This window comes from Mastomys coucha, unplaced genomic scaffold, assembly GCF_008632895.1.
Source record: "Mastomys coucha isolate ucsf_1 unplaced genomic scaffold, UCSF_Mcou_1 pScaffold1, whole genome shotgun sequence".
Taxonomy (NCBI): Eukaryota; Metazoa; Chordata; class Mammalia; order Rodentia; family Muridae; genus Mastomys; species Mastomys coucha.
In genome coordinates, this window is record NW_022196891.1 from 59,790,811 (window position 1) to 59,805,861 (window position 15,051).

A 15,051-nucleotide genomic window follows, 5' to 3' on the forward strand; every position below is an offset into this window, starting at 1 on the left:
GGTGCAAGAAATAAAGGTGCCACAAAATCAGACAGGGAAATGGTTTAGTTGCTAAAATGTTTCCACACAAGTAAGAGGAGTCCAGACCCCTAGCACCTACTTAAAAAGCCAGGCCCAGTACCATGCACCTACAATCCCACTATTGGAGCAGGGAAGATAGGAGTCTCCCTTGGGTTTGTTAGCTAGTTTCGCTAAATTGATAAGCTCCTGGTTCAATGAGAGATACTGTCTCAAAAAAATAAGGTAGAGAGCAATTAAAGAAGATATCCAATGTTAACCTTCGACCTACACACACACACACACACACATACACACACACACACACACACACCCTCACACACATTCATGTCCACAATGCATATGCATGTGTATATATAAAATAATACACACAAATATAAATAAATAACAAATAATAGTAGTTTAAGAGATATCAGCTATCATCATTGATGGTATATAGGAATGCTAGAACTTCTAGTTGAGAGAGACCTAGTGCAAGTTGATATACAAGGATGGAGAGAGAAGTGGAGTCTACAGGGGTCAAAGGAGAGATGAAAGGAGTCAGTGTTCTCTACCGACTCTGCTATCGTATTTTCAACTACCCCAAGAATAAAGGAGGGATGGGAAGATCATGAAGATGGACAGATTATGAGGGCATAAAAGCCCAGCTTGAGTTTTTAATGCTTGAAGTTTAAACAGCCATATTAAAACCATTACCAGAAAGGGAAAGGAAATTGAAATGTAATCACTTTTGAGTAAACCTTTTATTCTCCTGAGATAGACACAGGGACAAATCATGTGAAAATTGGAAACAAAGATAGTAAAGCAACATCTATATAGATATAGCTATAAAATAGAAGAGATATGCTCATCTCTACTGACTTCCGAGGCTAAGAGAGAAAAACCCTGCAGAGTTACCACTGCTGGAAATGCTCCCTGACAGAATCCATGGAGATGAACAACTAGCTAACTTTGTAATAAGTGTAAAATCAGCAAGTGTTCCTTGAGAAGACAGAGTGACTCAAGGGTCACTGTATAATACACAGAGCCTCAGCTGCGCTCCTTGCTACTTCCAGAAAGCAACATGGCGAGCATACTCAGGCCTGGCAAGCAGTTTCAAACGAACAGAGGAAGAGAGAGGTGACCCACTGCAGCAGTGCTTTGGTCTTCCTTGTGGGGTCTTCCGGTTTGAAGTTTTTGAAGCCTTCTACTTCATGTTCTATGGAGAGCAGCTGTCCCTGTAGCTTGTTCCTGAAGTTGGGCAGGGTATCTCGAATATGGTTGGTAAGTTGCTAAATAAAACACAGCAAAATCAGACATGTGTATAAGCATGGTGGAAGAATATTGTGGTTCTTACACGGCCAACTTGTATAGATGTTTAAAATGTATTGGTGTCTTAAATGATACAGCCAAATGCTGCCCCGTGGCTTCTAAACGCTCATTTTCCCTTAATTAAAAAGCATGAATTTTATGGTAGTCCATTACATTGCTTAAAAGTATGTTATTGGTCTTTGTTTTCTAACACTTCCTCAGTTGTTTTGTCCAAGTAGCTCAACTACTGTTACCGTGACAGCTTCCTCTGATTCCTTCAAGGAGTATTTATAACTGGGGTATTTATAACTGACTTATTGGCAGACCACGTTAATAAAGAAGAGTTCATATCGAAACTGTTAGGATATTTGTGACAGAAGCTACTCACAATGTAAGTCAAATGCAATGGAAACTTAGGAAGGAAGCCTGCGTTCAATGATTGCATTCTTGCCTACCCATGCTTGCCAAGATGTTCAACTCCCTTATGGAAAGAAGATACATTAAGGAAGTGTGCTGAGGACTTATGGGAATGATGTATGTGATGCACAGAAGAGCGTAGGCTGGATGCCAAGTCCAAATCTATTTATTTCGAGTGAGTGAGTTATCTGGGAAAGGTGGTTTAGGTTAGTGGAAATCAATGACTACTTCATCAAGATTTATTGTTTCAATATTTTAAATTAAAAAACCAATAAAGATTTAATAAAACCATAAAAGAGTTGAAGGAAGAATCTAACCTAACCATCACGGCTGGACATTTGAAGCAGATCCTATGAGACTACCTTGTCAGAGCCGTGTAAGTTTAACTTAAGATACTGCATACTGTGAGGGAGTGCATGCTCACACGCAGCGTCTACTGTTCACTGTTCCTAAATCAGAGTGTTTTTCTGTGGATACTATCGACAAGACTGAGGTGGATTCATTTCAGTGAGAAAGGTAAGTGTGTGGGTCTAAATAATTAGTGTTGAAAATTATCACCAAAAGCAAAGTGAATCTTACCTGAGCAAAATAAAATTTTATAGTAAGAAATGTTAATTCCGGCAATCTACACCTTTCATAATCATACTTACTGCTTAAAAGAATAATTTTACCTGATTCAGGACCTTCTGGAGGTGTGGGGTCCCCATACGGTCAGCAATGTGTCTATACGCCGGGTGAGAAAGAAAAAATTTCCTTTCTGCCAACATGGCTGCCTTAATGTCTTTCTTTCCATCTATGTCCTTCTGGCTTCTGTTGACCACCCCCACGTAGCCTGAAACAAAACACAAACCCACGGGTTTTGGCATACTTCCTGCCATTTATTCTAGACAAACTTCAAGGCTCTCTACCAGGCAAAATTAGTTTTGAGGCCTAAAGCCTGTATCTTCTTACAACATTCCATCCAAAACCTCGCTGGTCAATAAATGCCACTGATTTGACTACTGATAGATTGTTGACATCAACAGAATAATATCCTTCACTTTTTAAAGCTCTACACACTTTAAGAAACTATATCTCAACTGTTATATCATATAGTAGGCAAGTAAACATCAGACTTAAAACAAAATGCTGTATATTTATGTAGCCTGTGATGAATATTTATAACCCTCCTTTGAGCTCCTTCCTTTCCCAGTTTTCCTATTCCTGTTATTTTAAGACATAGTTCTCTTCTTGAAATGTTCTTTAATACAACACTTGGAAGCAGTGTGCCATTCCATATAAAGTATAGCTAACAATAAATCACTCCCTTTTAACAGAGGAAGAAGAAAGCCAAGCCCCCCCGCCCCCCTGTGGCTTGCCAGTCATTTCTCTGCCATTTTATAAAAGGCAGGCCTGGAGAAACCACAGTACATTACCCCTGCGAAGAGGCAGCAGCTTGTTCTCTAGTACATCCCTGGCATCCGTTCCTTCATCCATGAGATCCAGCTTGGTGATAACGCCAATGGTCCTCAGACCTGTATCATAAACAAACACAATTCTCACTATACACTTTGAAAAAAAAAATCCTAACCCATTCTAGGAGCTTATATGTCTCAGCCCTACATGTGAGGCTTGTAATGCAGGCCTTTCTCATCTCTGTTTCTCTGAAGCTCTCTTGGCTTCCAGTCTGCGGTCACACAAGCCTCCTGATTATCTGTGTGATAAAGGGGGGGGGGGCTTACAAACCCACTTATCCAGGAGATAATTATTCTCCATGCAAGAAAGAAAATCAGTCACATCACAAAAGGACATCTAAATACAGCCAGGTTTCATTTAATCACAGGGACCTATTCTGAGAGATCTGTTGTATGTAGACTTCATCACTGTGCGATGCAATTATCATAGAGTATATTTATATAAAGTAGGAGGCACAGTGAAGTGTCTCAATGGGGCCTCCTGGTGTAAGCAAAAAATGCAACTAGCCTGCAGCCACTCTAAGATGGGATAAGGTTTTATGCTTGATGTGTGTGTATGCAAATATGTGTAGAGGTATGCATGTTCGTGTGTGTTCGTGCATGGGGACATCCAGAAACAACCCCAGGTATTGCTCCTCAGGAACCATTGAGCCTCCTCTCTTTTTCTCTACTAATAAGCTTTCTTGGCCTAGAACTAAGTAGGCTAAGCAAGTCCCAGGAATTCATTTATTTCTGCTTTCACAGCACTGGGGTCGCAACACGATGCCTGGCTTTTTGCATGTGAGTTCTGGAGCTCAAACTCAGGAATTGTGAGGCAAGGCATGCACCCTACCAACTGAGCTGTAACCCAGCCCCCACAGCACTTTTTATGACTAGGAGGAGAAAGAAAATAGCTCTTAGTAAATAAATCAGTAACACAGTCAACTATCACCATTACCAAGCTTTATGTGCATATGTGATTGATGCCCTCCTTACATGGACAGAGGAGTGGGCATAGCCACAGCAGTATCACCACAAACATGAGGAAGGAGTTTCACTGTGGTGGTGAGAAGGCAATGGTGTCACGGGGCTCTAAGGATTTTGAAGTTCCATGGTGATCTCACGAGACCACTCTCATACATGTGCATCCTACCATGAATGACAAAGTTGTCATATAGCATTGTAACTGTACAGGTTACATACACAAAGCAAAGGATGGAAGAGACAGAAATTTCATTGTTTTTTATTAGTATCCTTGCTGTGAAAGAAGTCTTTGGTTTGTAAAGAATCAAACATCATAGACATGCTCAGATGAAGCAGAGGCAACAATGTTAGAGCAGTGGTCAGAAGATGAGGCTGATGAATATGCAGGAAAATACCTTTAAAAACAAAAATAAATGCCTATGAAGACACAATGCCTGAACAGTTCATGTCCCAGAGAGGAGAGCCCAGGCAGAAACAGTGTGGCACTGAGAAGATCCTACTCAAGAAAAGTGTCCCAGAAGTGAAAGGTATGATTTTAGAAGTTGAATGAACTCAGGGAGTGCCCAGCACAAAGTGAGAACATAAGCAATTTGTCACATCAGTGTCAGATTTCAAACCACTAGAAACAGAATGTTCCAGAAATTCTGCCAGCTGCGTTGAAAAAGGAAGCCGCATGGAAACGGATGGGAGTCACGGCCATCTCAGCCTTCTCAGAAGCAAACTGAAAACCCTAAAGCAGCAGAGATGCCGTTTCAAAACTCAGAAAAAAAAAAACAAAAAACAACCTAGGTTCTAATTTATCAATAAATGTGACAGAAGAAAAAAAAAGTACTACGGTCTTGCAAAATCCCAGACTACTTAAGCTCCTTTTATTTTTTTTAGGTACCTAGTACAGTGGGTACCCTATAAAACAAGGGGGTAATTTGAAGAAGAAATGAGAACAAGGAGTTGCATGCTATCTTCAGCAGTAGGGTTGCATCCCCCTTTCCTGGAAGGCACCAAGGCCAGTGGCAATAGCCTGTGTTGTTTTTAGGGGGGTGGGAGGGGCCTCTTGAATTCCTTTATCCAGTAGATTCAAGGGTTTTCCATGCGAGCCCCTGAGGTTTGGGGAGAAGCACTGTCTCCTCAAGTGGCATAATTTTAATTAAATATGTATGCATATATCATGTGTGATTTTAAGTAAATATAAAATAACTCACTATGGCTTCATCAAACTCCACCTGGGTTTAGAATCAAATATGCATCTCTGTTTAAGAGCATGTAAATATGGGAGAGTGATGTAAGTAAGGATGTTTAAGTTTTCTTCCTCCACACTACAAAGTCAAATAAAAATTCAAAGCTTGTGAAGGTTCTGTGCCCCAGTGTAGGGGAATGCCAGGGCCAATAAGTGGGAGAAGGTGGGGTGGCAGGCATGGGGAGGGGAGAGGCAACAGGGGTTTGTTTTTGTTGTTTTTGTCTGCTTCTTTGTTTTTTGGAGGGGAAACTGGGAAAGGAGAAATTTACATGTAAATAAAGAAAATATCGAATTAAAAAATATCAAAAAAAACTTTAAAAAAAATTCAAAGCTTTTAAATATTGAGAAGTAGCAATATAGACCTGTATCAAGACAGAAAGGCAAATGTCAACTGCAACAGCTATCTAGGGTGAGTGGGTACTCCAGGGAGATCCGCAATCGGGAGGGACGGAGTCAAAGATATAGATATATATGTGTGTGTGTGTGTGTGTGTGTGTGTGTGTGTGTGTGTGTGTGTGTGTATATATGTATATATATTTGATTCTATCAAATATATATGATTCTATCAAATATATATATGATTCTATTAAATATATAAATATATATGTATGTGTATACATATATATTATACTAAATATATCGTAATGCAAATGTATGTGTGTGACTTCAAGGAATATACATGAAGAATTTTAATTTTTAAAAGCTTGTCCTAAAGCATTTCTTTCCTACTGTATTTCTGAAAAGACAGCCAAGTTCTCTCTTAGTGACATGGTGTATCGGAAATGGAGAAGAGGCCTATTTTCTTTTTCTTCACGTTTGATTCCACAAATAGGCAGCTTAAAATAATCAATGAATGAACTCCTGCTGGCAGAACCAAGGCCTGCATTGATGGATATCAAAAAGCCATTGTCAAGAGAGATTTCAAAGGCTTTTGAGGCATGCCCCTGGGGATTTAAAGACCTGCATAAAACAAAACACATTGTTGATCCCTGATCCTGTGCCAGTCTCATTAGGAACTCAAAACGAAAACCATATGAGTTACAATGACACAGGTTGAGGAAGAATGAGAGGAAAATACATTGTGCGTGTATGGGGGGTGGGGGGCACAGCCTCTACCCGTGGAGCTGGAGTTCGCTAAATCCAACAACCTGGTTCCATGTTTAATCACACTAATTCTCCTGCACCTCAGTTCCCAGATTCCACAAGTGAGAGCTGTGTTCTTCAACAGTTTAGTCGGAACATCTAGTTCCACTTCTCTATAGACAGAACTAGGGGTTGGCTGCAAGTCAGAATCCTGGACATGGGCATGGTTTCCCACTTAGGAAGAGGTGTCTTCAGGGGTGAGTGAAGAGCTGGCTACAGGTCAAAACCACAACCATTCAGAGCAAGACACCTCCACATGGTGGGCATGCACATGTGTGCTTGCATGTACGTATGCATATGTGTGCATGCATGTATGTATGCATATGCGTGCGTGCATGTACATGTGCATATGCACTCATGTACATATGTGTGCATATATATGCGAGAGTGTGTGTGTGTATTAAGTCATTCATATAGGTGGTAAACACAGTAGGAATTTAGTTTATGAGCCAAATAACTTAATGAAAACGCTGTTATCTATTTTTATCAGGATCATACAGAAGTTGAAATACAAGTTGTAGAGAAGTAGTTCCATGATAAAATTCTTCCGTGCCACCTAGGCCCGCTGCCAGTACACAGTGATTTATTATGAGGATGTTGCCATTTCTTCCATTCATGTGTGCTACTAAACATCTAATTAAGAACTGGAGCAAAACCGAGCCAACATTATCAGTTGCCGGGAAAGCAATCTGGAACAGAGTACACAGTTAAATAACAACAATAAAAAATAGTCATTATAGAAGGAATACAAAAATATACACAGAAAAATTAAAAACATACTTATTAAATTATATTACTTCAGTTTGTGCATGGTTTAGGTTTAGGTGGGGTCGGGGTGAAATAAATGTAGCTCTTTCTGTTTGGCAATGGTTGTTGAATATTTTATTTCTGAAAGCAACCAGCGGTGAATGGGAAGGGTTTAACCTATTTTTTTCCATAAGTTTTCCATGTGTTTAATTTCCTTGTTACTTTGAACTCTGCTGAAAACAGTTCTTCTCATTTTCAAAGTCATCAGTTAGCATTATTGCATGGGTTGCTGAGTAAGATATTAAGTATATAGTATAAAGCATTGAAAATTCATGCTGGCAGTAGAGACACTATGTTGTTCTTGTTCACTAGAATAGTCCAGAGAAAAAGCCAAGTATTGGAAAACTGTGATATCTGAAAACGAGAGTGAGGAGAAATATATAAGAAAAGAGGAAGGGGGAGAGAGAGAGACAGAACAAAGGATTATTTCAAAAATAAGAAAATCTGCACACAATGCTTCTTTCACTGAGATGTTTTACTCAAGAACAGAATTGAGACTTAAAAGAGAAAACTGACCCACATGCACCTAAGCCTCTTGCTGTGGGTCAGCTGTACACGCTTCCTTCTTCTCTCCAGGCACAGGGCTAAATTTAGTGTCCTAGTCTCATTTACAAGTGAGTAGCAATGTGCCTTGTGTCCGTCCTGTGGTTAAGATGGAGCTAAAGGGATGTACACAGAACTGGCACATGACACTTTTAGAGTTGGTCCATATGACCTCTCCTATATCTGTCCCTAAATGTCTGTTTGCCTTTTGTCTTGCTGGATGGAGTCCTAACAGATCATGAGGTGGCTAAGCGTGGCAAGATGGAAGGAGCCTGGATCTGTGGATGACAGCCCGGAGAAGGACAATACATCTAGGATGCCTGAGTCCACTTAAGCCTGAGTCCGACTAATACCATGCATTGATATGTGCACTCCATCTTTGAAGAGGAGAGCTGATATAATAAACACCTGACATAGAAAGGCTGAGAGGCAGAGAAGCAATTACTGCAGGTCAGTTAGAAAGCTCGTCTGTGTTCTAAAATGATTACAGTCTGGATACACATGATAGCTTGGGAAAGCTACTATCCAGAAATACCCAGAGTGCTCATTTATCTTGATTGCTCCTTGCCACTTAAAACAAAATGTTCCAAAAACATATTAGTCATACAAGAAATTTATAATTTTGTAAATAGAAATAAGAGATTAAAAACATCTATAAAGTTAAGTCAGTTGATCTTTTAAAATCTCATGTGTACTCATGACTCAAACAATAGAAGAAAACAAAAGTCAATTAATTTTTCAGTAAGTAAATCATCAATAATTTCTGCCTTAAACCATAATAATATTGGAATTCAGACATATCCTTCTTTGGTGAATGTGTAGTGTACATCTGTGTGTATCTGTGCATGTGAGTGTGCATTCATGTCTATGGGCGCACATGTCAGAAGGCATGCACAAGCACATGTAATCACATGCATGTAGAGATCATAGGTTGAGGCCATGTATCTTCTTCCAAAACTCTCCACCATATATATTGAGGCAGCATCTCTCACTTGAACCTAGAATTAGCTAATCTAGCTAGTCAGCCTTTTCCGAGTATCTCCTCCCTCTACCTCCCATGTGCTGAGATTGTGAACAGACCATCACACCTGCCCATCATTTATGTGGGTACCAGGGATCTCATCTCTGGTCCTCACGTTTGCGTGTCAAGCACTTTATTCACTGAGATATTATCCCCCCAGCCTTAGACACATCTCTCTAGGAAACTAGACCTGCATCAATATGAAAACTGGTTTAGACACTGAGCAACATATTTTCACAGAACTGTGATAGAGAGAGAAAAAAAAAACAAAATGGCCTTCAGCAGCTACTTTCTACCTGATGGCACTTTTCAGCCTGTGAATAGGAGGATGCCAGCCAAGGAGACACCATTAGTCATGCTTAGTTCAGGAGACACAGGCTAGCATTTAAGGACATCAAGATGTTAGACTTTGCAGAATAGTGCACCAAGTAAGAAGGAGACAAGAAAAGAAAGAGCTCCAGAAATTTTCACAGGGGGTTCTTCAAGTCTCTTTAAGAGAGGTAAAAACTCCGTGTGGCTGGCAGACAAAAGAAAATATCTAGGATGCTCTAAGGCAAATAATTCCCAGAGCTTTAATAGGAATGGGAGTCATTTAAGATCCTACCAGCAAACAGACAGGACCTGGATGATGGGACACAAGAGGCACCAGATGGGCCAAACCTCAGGAAACACTACTGTAGACTAAGACTTTGAAAACATGAAAATCATGTAACAAACAAACAAACAAACAAACTGATCTTCAAGTAAGATAGCTACTTTCTAAAACCAAGTCCAGTACATTTTTTTTTAAAAGAGGACAATAAAACTCAGAACTCAATAAAGTAAAATTCAAAATATCTAACATTTAGGGGTAGGGAGATGGCTCAGTGCTTAAAAGTGCTTGCTGCTCATTTCAAGGACTCAAGTTTAGGTTCTGGCACCAATATCAGGCAGTTCAGAATTGCCAGCTCTACGAGATCCAGTGCCCTCTTCTGGCCTCCATGGGTACCACACTCATGTGCACGTACATGTACTTTTAAAAACTACATCTTTAAAAAAATACATCATATATAAACTCACATCAGAAAGCTTTCTATACAATTCCAAACTATTTTGAAATTAGGGAATTGGTCTTGGAGTAACCATGGGCTACAAAAGAGCTCACAAGAAAAGTTTAGAATACAGACAATCCTCAATTTACTATGGTTCAACTTAGAATGATTTTTAAAATACTATTTATTTGTGTATAGTTGTATGCATGTATTTTGGGCATGTGCAAAAATTGCACAACACACATGAGAAGGTCACAGAAAAACCTTCAGGAGTCATTTATCTTCTTTTCTCCACATGGGCCCCAGGGATCCCAGCAGTATCGTTACCCACTGAACCATCCCACCGACCCAGGGATGTCTGGACTCTATGGTAGTACAAAGCAAGACACATTCGCCCACACTCTGAATTTTACGTTTTGTTCCTTTCCTGCACTGGGTATCTGTGGTACCATATACAGGTCTATGATACTAATCAATGACAGGAATCTACCACTCAGGCTTCCGAGAAGTGAACAACCGGTTCTCAGCAGTATATTTTGATGCTAAGGTTTAGTGCTGTTCCATAGATTAAGTATATTAGTGGCATTTTAAACTTTATAGTATTCTCAACTTGTGCTGGTTATGTTGATAGCTTTATCATTGTGAAGGATCATCTGCACTCTAAACTGAATATAATAAAATCTCACCATATCAAAAGGTCTGGTAATTAGCTACACGAAAGCTTAGTTTTCAAATGCTGTCACCAACTGGAGAAGGTTTTAAAATCACCAATATAAGCTTCTATCTTAAGAAATTAGAGGGGAGAAAATTAAATCCAAAGTAAGACCTGTAAGTATTAGTAATAAACGGTAGAAATGAATAGGATGGGGTATACGTAAGTAACAAAAATAATCAATTAAATCCAAAGGGTCATTTTTTTGAAAAGATCAGTTACATTGTTTATTTTTACTCTTTAACTCAACTTTTACTGGAGCCCTTAGCCAAAGCTAGAAGGGAAAATCAAATGTATACAGTTGTGAAGAAAAAGGGGATTGTTTGTTTGTTTTAGATGACAGAAAAATTTTATACCCAACATGACTCTATATGTAGAGTATTTCAAAGAACCAACAAAATCTATGATAGCCAAGCAAGAAAGTTTATTAAGACTGTAAAAATAAGACCAAGATAAAAAAGAACTTATATACTGTGTTTATACTGGCAATCAAAAGATATAAAATACTAAGGATACATCTAATGAATTTTATATAGAAAATGTAAACTGAAAGTTATATATGATAAAAAGACTTATGTAAAAAGAAAAACTACACGTGTTGACTGGAACATTCAAAACTGTTAAGATTATTTTTTCCACATTAGTATGTAATTGTGCTACCCAATAAAACTTATTATTATAATAAGAATGCTCCCCATGTGTGAGAGTTTCTCAGAGAAAGCCATTAGCCATGTGGAAGTGGGTACCATAATACAGCAATGTGATGGAGGACTTAATTTTGCAATTTTATTTATTTTAAACTAATTTAAAATTTAATAGCCTCATGTGGACAGAGAATAACATATAGGATGGTAGGATGTATAGTGTTAATGCTATTCCAAACAAAAACTTAGTAAATGTTTTGTAGAAACTGAAAACCCCACAGCATATCTATTATAAGTCATAATGTGTATGTGTGCATATGTATGAATATATGGTAGTTTGGCTATGCTTGGCCCATAGAAAGTAGTACTGTTAGGAGGGGTGACCGTGTTAAAAGAAGTCTGTGCCGGTGGGGGTGGGCTTTGGAGGCCTCCTTCTATGCTCAGGCTATACCCACTCTAGAGGAGCGATTCCCCCGGCTGCCTAGAGGTCAGTCTCTCTTGCTTACCTTCAAATCAAGATGCATAACTCTCAGTTTCTTTTCCAGCTGCACGTCTGCCTAGACAGTACCAGGCTTCCTGCTGTGATGATAATGAACTAAACCTCTGAAACTGTAGGCCAGCCCCAATTAAGTGTTTGCCTTTATAAGAGTTGCCTTGGTCATGGTGTCTCTTCATAGCAATGAAAACCAAACTAAGAATATATATGTAGGGGGAGGAGCTGTGTGTTTTTAAAATTACATGAGATATATATGTATTATATATATTATATAATATATATATAATTATATATATATATATATAATCACAACAGTGTAATACATGGGGATAGTTATACAGACAAATGGAATAATGCAGAGAATTTGGAATTACAGATAGAGATGTAATAACTTATCAATAAAATATCAAAGATATAATGTTTCTGTACATGCAGAAAGAATTCAAGAAAGTATGCGTTGCATAAGGAAAACCGATGAGTTGAACATCAAAATTAAAATGTGTTCTTCTAGAGTTAAGGTTGAAGAATATAAAACAGTAAGATACAAAGTAAGAGAACACAATGTATGATGAAAGATTTCCACACAAAAAAAAATGTATTTTGAAAACCTAACTTAAGTCTAAGAAGACAACAGTTTAATTTAAAAATAGACAAAGGGGTTAATAATGTAGCTCAGGGAGAGAGAATTCACTAAGAAAATGTGTGTTTTGATTCCCAACAATACGAAATAAATAAGGGAAGGGGAGAAATAAGTATGTAGGCAAAGAATCAAATAGACATTTCATAAAACAGTACATACAAATGACAAACGGTGACACAGAACTACTGGCAGTATTGCAGGCCAGAGAAAGGCAAGGCAGTGCCAGCACAAGGCATTCAAATGACAGCAACTGAAACCAGCAAGTTCTAATGTCTGTCAGCATATGCAACATCCAAGGCACTCAGCCACTGATACGGGGGATGGACATCGTGCAGCCTCTAGCTGGATATCCGTTTAGTGGAGCTCTTCAGATGTTAATGTGTGTTCACGCACAAATCCTTATCTTGATTGTTTTTCCAAGTGGAATAACATCTATGAATATAAAAGCCATGTACATTGATAGTTGTGCCAGCTTTAGTGGTGATTATTCAAAACTGGGAATAGCCTAATGCCGTCTTCACAGGTAAGTGCATTGATCGCATTGTCAAAACACGGTGCAGACTCAGGAAAATGCAAGTCAGCAACCCAAAAACATGATTGGCCAACCCTGCAGCGTGGAGGGATCTCAAGAGAAAGCCAGGTATACTGACTGCTCATATACCACCCCATTACAGCAAAACTCTAGAAAGTATGAATGTACAAAGACAGAAAGCTATTTCCCTGACTTCTTGGGGCCAAGAGTGGGATGTGCTGGTCAAAACTAGCTTAAGAGTTACCACAAGGGAATCTTTGTGGGTGATGGAAATGTTCTCGAACTCAGTTGTGGCAGACAGAATAAGGACTCCGACTTCAAACGTACACACCTCTGTGTGAGGCTCTGGTCTACAATAGTCTTAGCTAACTGAGGGGGGTGGGTTGGGGGAAGAGAAAGAGAGAGAGAGAAAGAGAGAGAGGGAAAGAGAGAGAGAGAGAGAGAGAGAGAGAGAGAGAGAACTGGGTGGTAGAGGTGTTACATTTGTATCAAAGAAACACAGAATAAAACAGATTTAAGAGCTAAGTCTAGAGAAATCTCTAGGCACAGTTATTTATGTGTAGAAGTAAGGAGAAGCAGATAGTCAAGAAACAAAAGGCCTGCCTAAAAAGACTGAACCTTAAAACCACACTTAATGCCTCACACTTGTATGAGAAGTAGGCAGATATTGAAAGCTATGTTTCTCTAAAAAAGGGCAAGAATCCCCCTTTCTACTTTAGCTATGAAATAAAGGAAAATGAGCAAGGAGGAGACGCCCAGGGGTTGGTTGGTTTGCTTGACTGGTGTTTTGTTTTGTTTTGTTTTGTGTTTTGTTTTATTTTGTTTTGTTGTTTGTTTGTTTTTGTTTCTTTGACCAAGTTTACATAGCTATTAAGTGGGCAAGCCAAAACTCAAACTCTGGCAGCATGGCTTCTCAGCTTGTGTTATTAACTACTGGCTCTGCTTCAATATGTAATTCTTGTGTTGTTACGGTTTCATTCATGTTAATCCTTATTAAGGCAAAGTTTCCCGGGAATGTGTCTCCTATTTTAGCAGAACAGCTTGTGCTTTTGTTCCAGCTCGCAGCTGCTTCCTAGTCTGGCCTAGCTCACACTTGCATACTCACACACACGCACATGTTCGCGTGTGTGCACACACACACACACACAGAGGGTGTTAGCACCCTAGAACTCCTCACTACCCTCAGCTGCACCACTATCCAAGCAGAGCTGGTACATGTATGCAGACAATGTGTATGCAGCGCTCTGCTGACCCATCCCTGAGCCCTTACACTCATGTTTCACCTGCATGCCCTGTTGGCAGTTCTCCCTTGTACAACCACATCCTATATGGGTTGAAACCTGGAATTATTTGTCCTAGGTATAAATCGAAAGCCCTAATTCCAGTTTACAGAAATGCGCTGTCATTCTCCCCTCTTCTCCAGAACCCTAACCCCAAAACACTTCATTTCCCTAAAACTTGCGGATCTTATTTTGTTTTAATACCCTCCTTTCTTCCACAGTCCGCCTCTCAAACTACTTTTAGAATATCCTAGAATGATTCAACATAGTTCTCCTCGATGCCTTCACTCTGCACCTCCTTCTCTTCCATCCCTCAACCCCAATTCTAAATGTACAGTCTTTCCAGATGCCTGCAGTAAGGATTTAGGGGTCTAGCTGCACACACATACTCTCTTACTTCACTTGTCTTTGCTGGAAAAAAATAGAGTTTTACTATCCATACCGTCCATACTATCTGTGGTATACAGTAAGTACTCAATAAATGTTGGGACTATAAACAAAAGTGAGCAGGATGGGCGGGAAAAAGGGAGAAAAGATTGGAGGGAGGGAGGGAGGGACGAGGGAGGGAGGGAAGCATTGTGGGTTTCATTTAGTTGGTTTGGATCACGTTTTATTTATACTGCTAGATTTACTTTGGTTGTATATCTAGGAGACGGCTTGCAGATTGTTTTCATAGAAACATTGTTAAAAGTTGCTTTATTAATAGCAATGTTAAAAACAAATGCTCCTATCCAAATCAAAGAGTAAGATATAATTGCATAGGCAACTTTAGCACTTTCTCTGTTTCTCTCAGTTTTTATCTCCCCAACCTGCATGCATGAGTGTG

General features: G+C 39.3%; 1 protein-coding gene across 6 annotated transcripts in view; it reads right to left on the bottom strand.

Annotated features, from left to right (window-relative positions):
* Positions 1 to 15,051, bottom strand: part of Dnm3 (dynamin 3) — a 486,761-nt gene that overhangs the window by 343,036 nt on the left and 128,674 nt on the right. For all 6 annotated transcript variants that reach the window (XM_031387157.1, XM_031387138.1, XM_031387130.1 and 3 more), the window contains exons 5-7: positions 3,141 to 3,239; positions 2,397 to 2,557; positions 1,147 to 1,289 (exon numbers count right to left, since the gene is read on the bottom strand). In XM_031387157.1, coding sequence (XP_031243017.1) covers positions 1,147 to 1,289; positions 2,397 to 2,557; positions 3,141 to 3,239 — 403 coding nt within the window. The remainder of the gene's footprint in view (positions 1 to 1,146; positions 1,290 to 2,396; positions 2,558 to 3,140; positions 3,240 to 15,051) is intronic.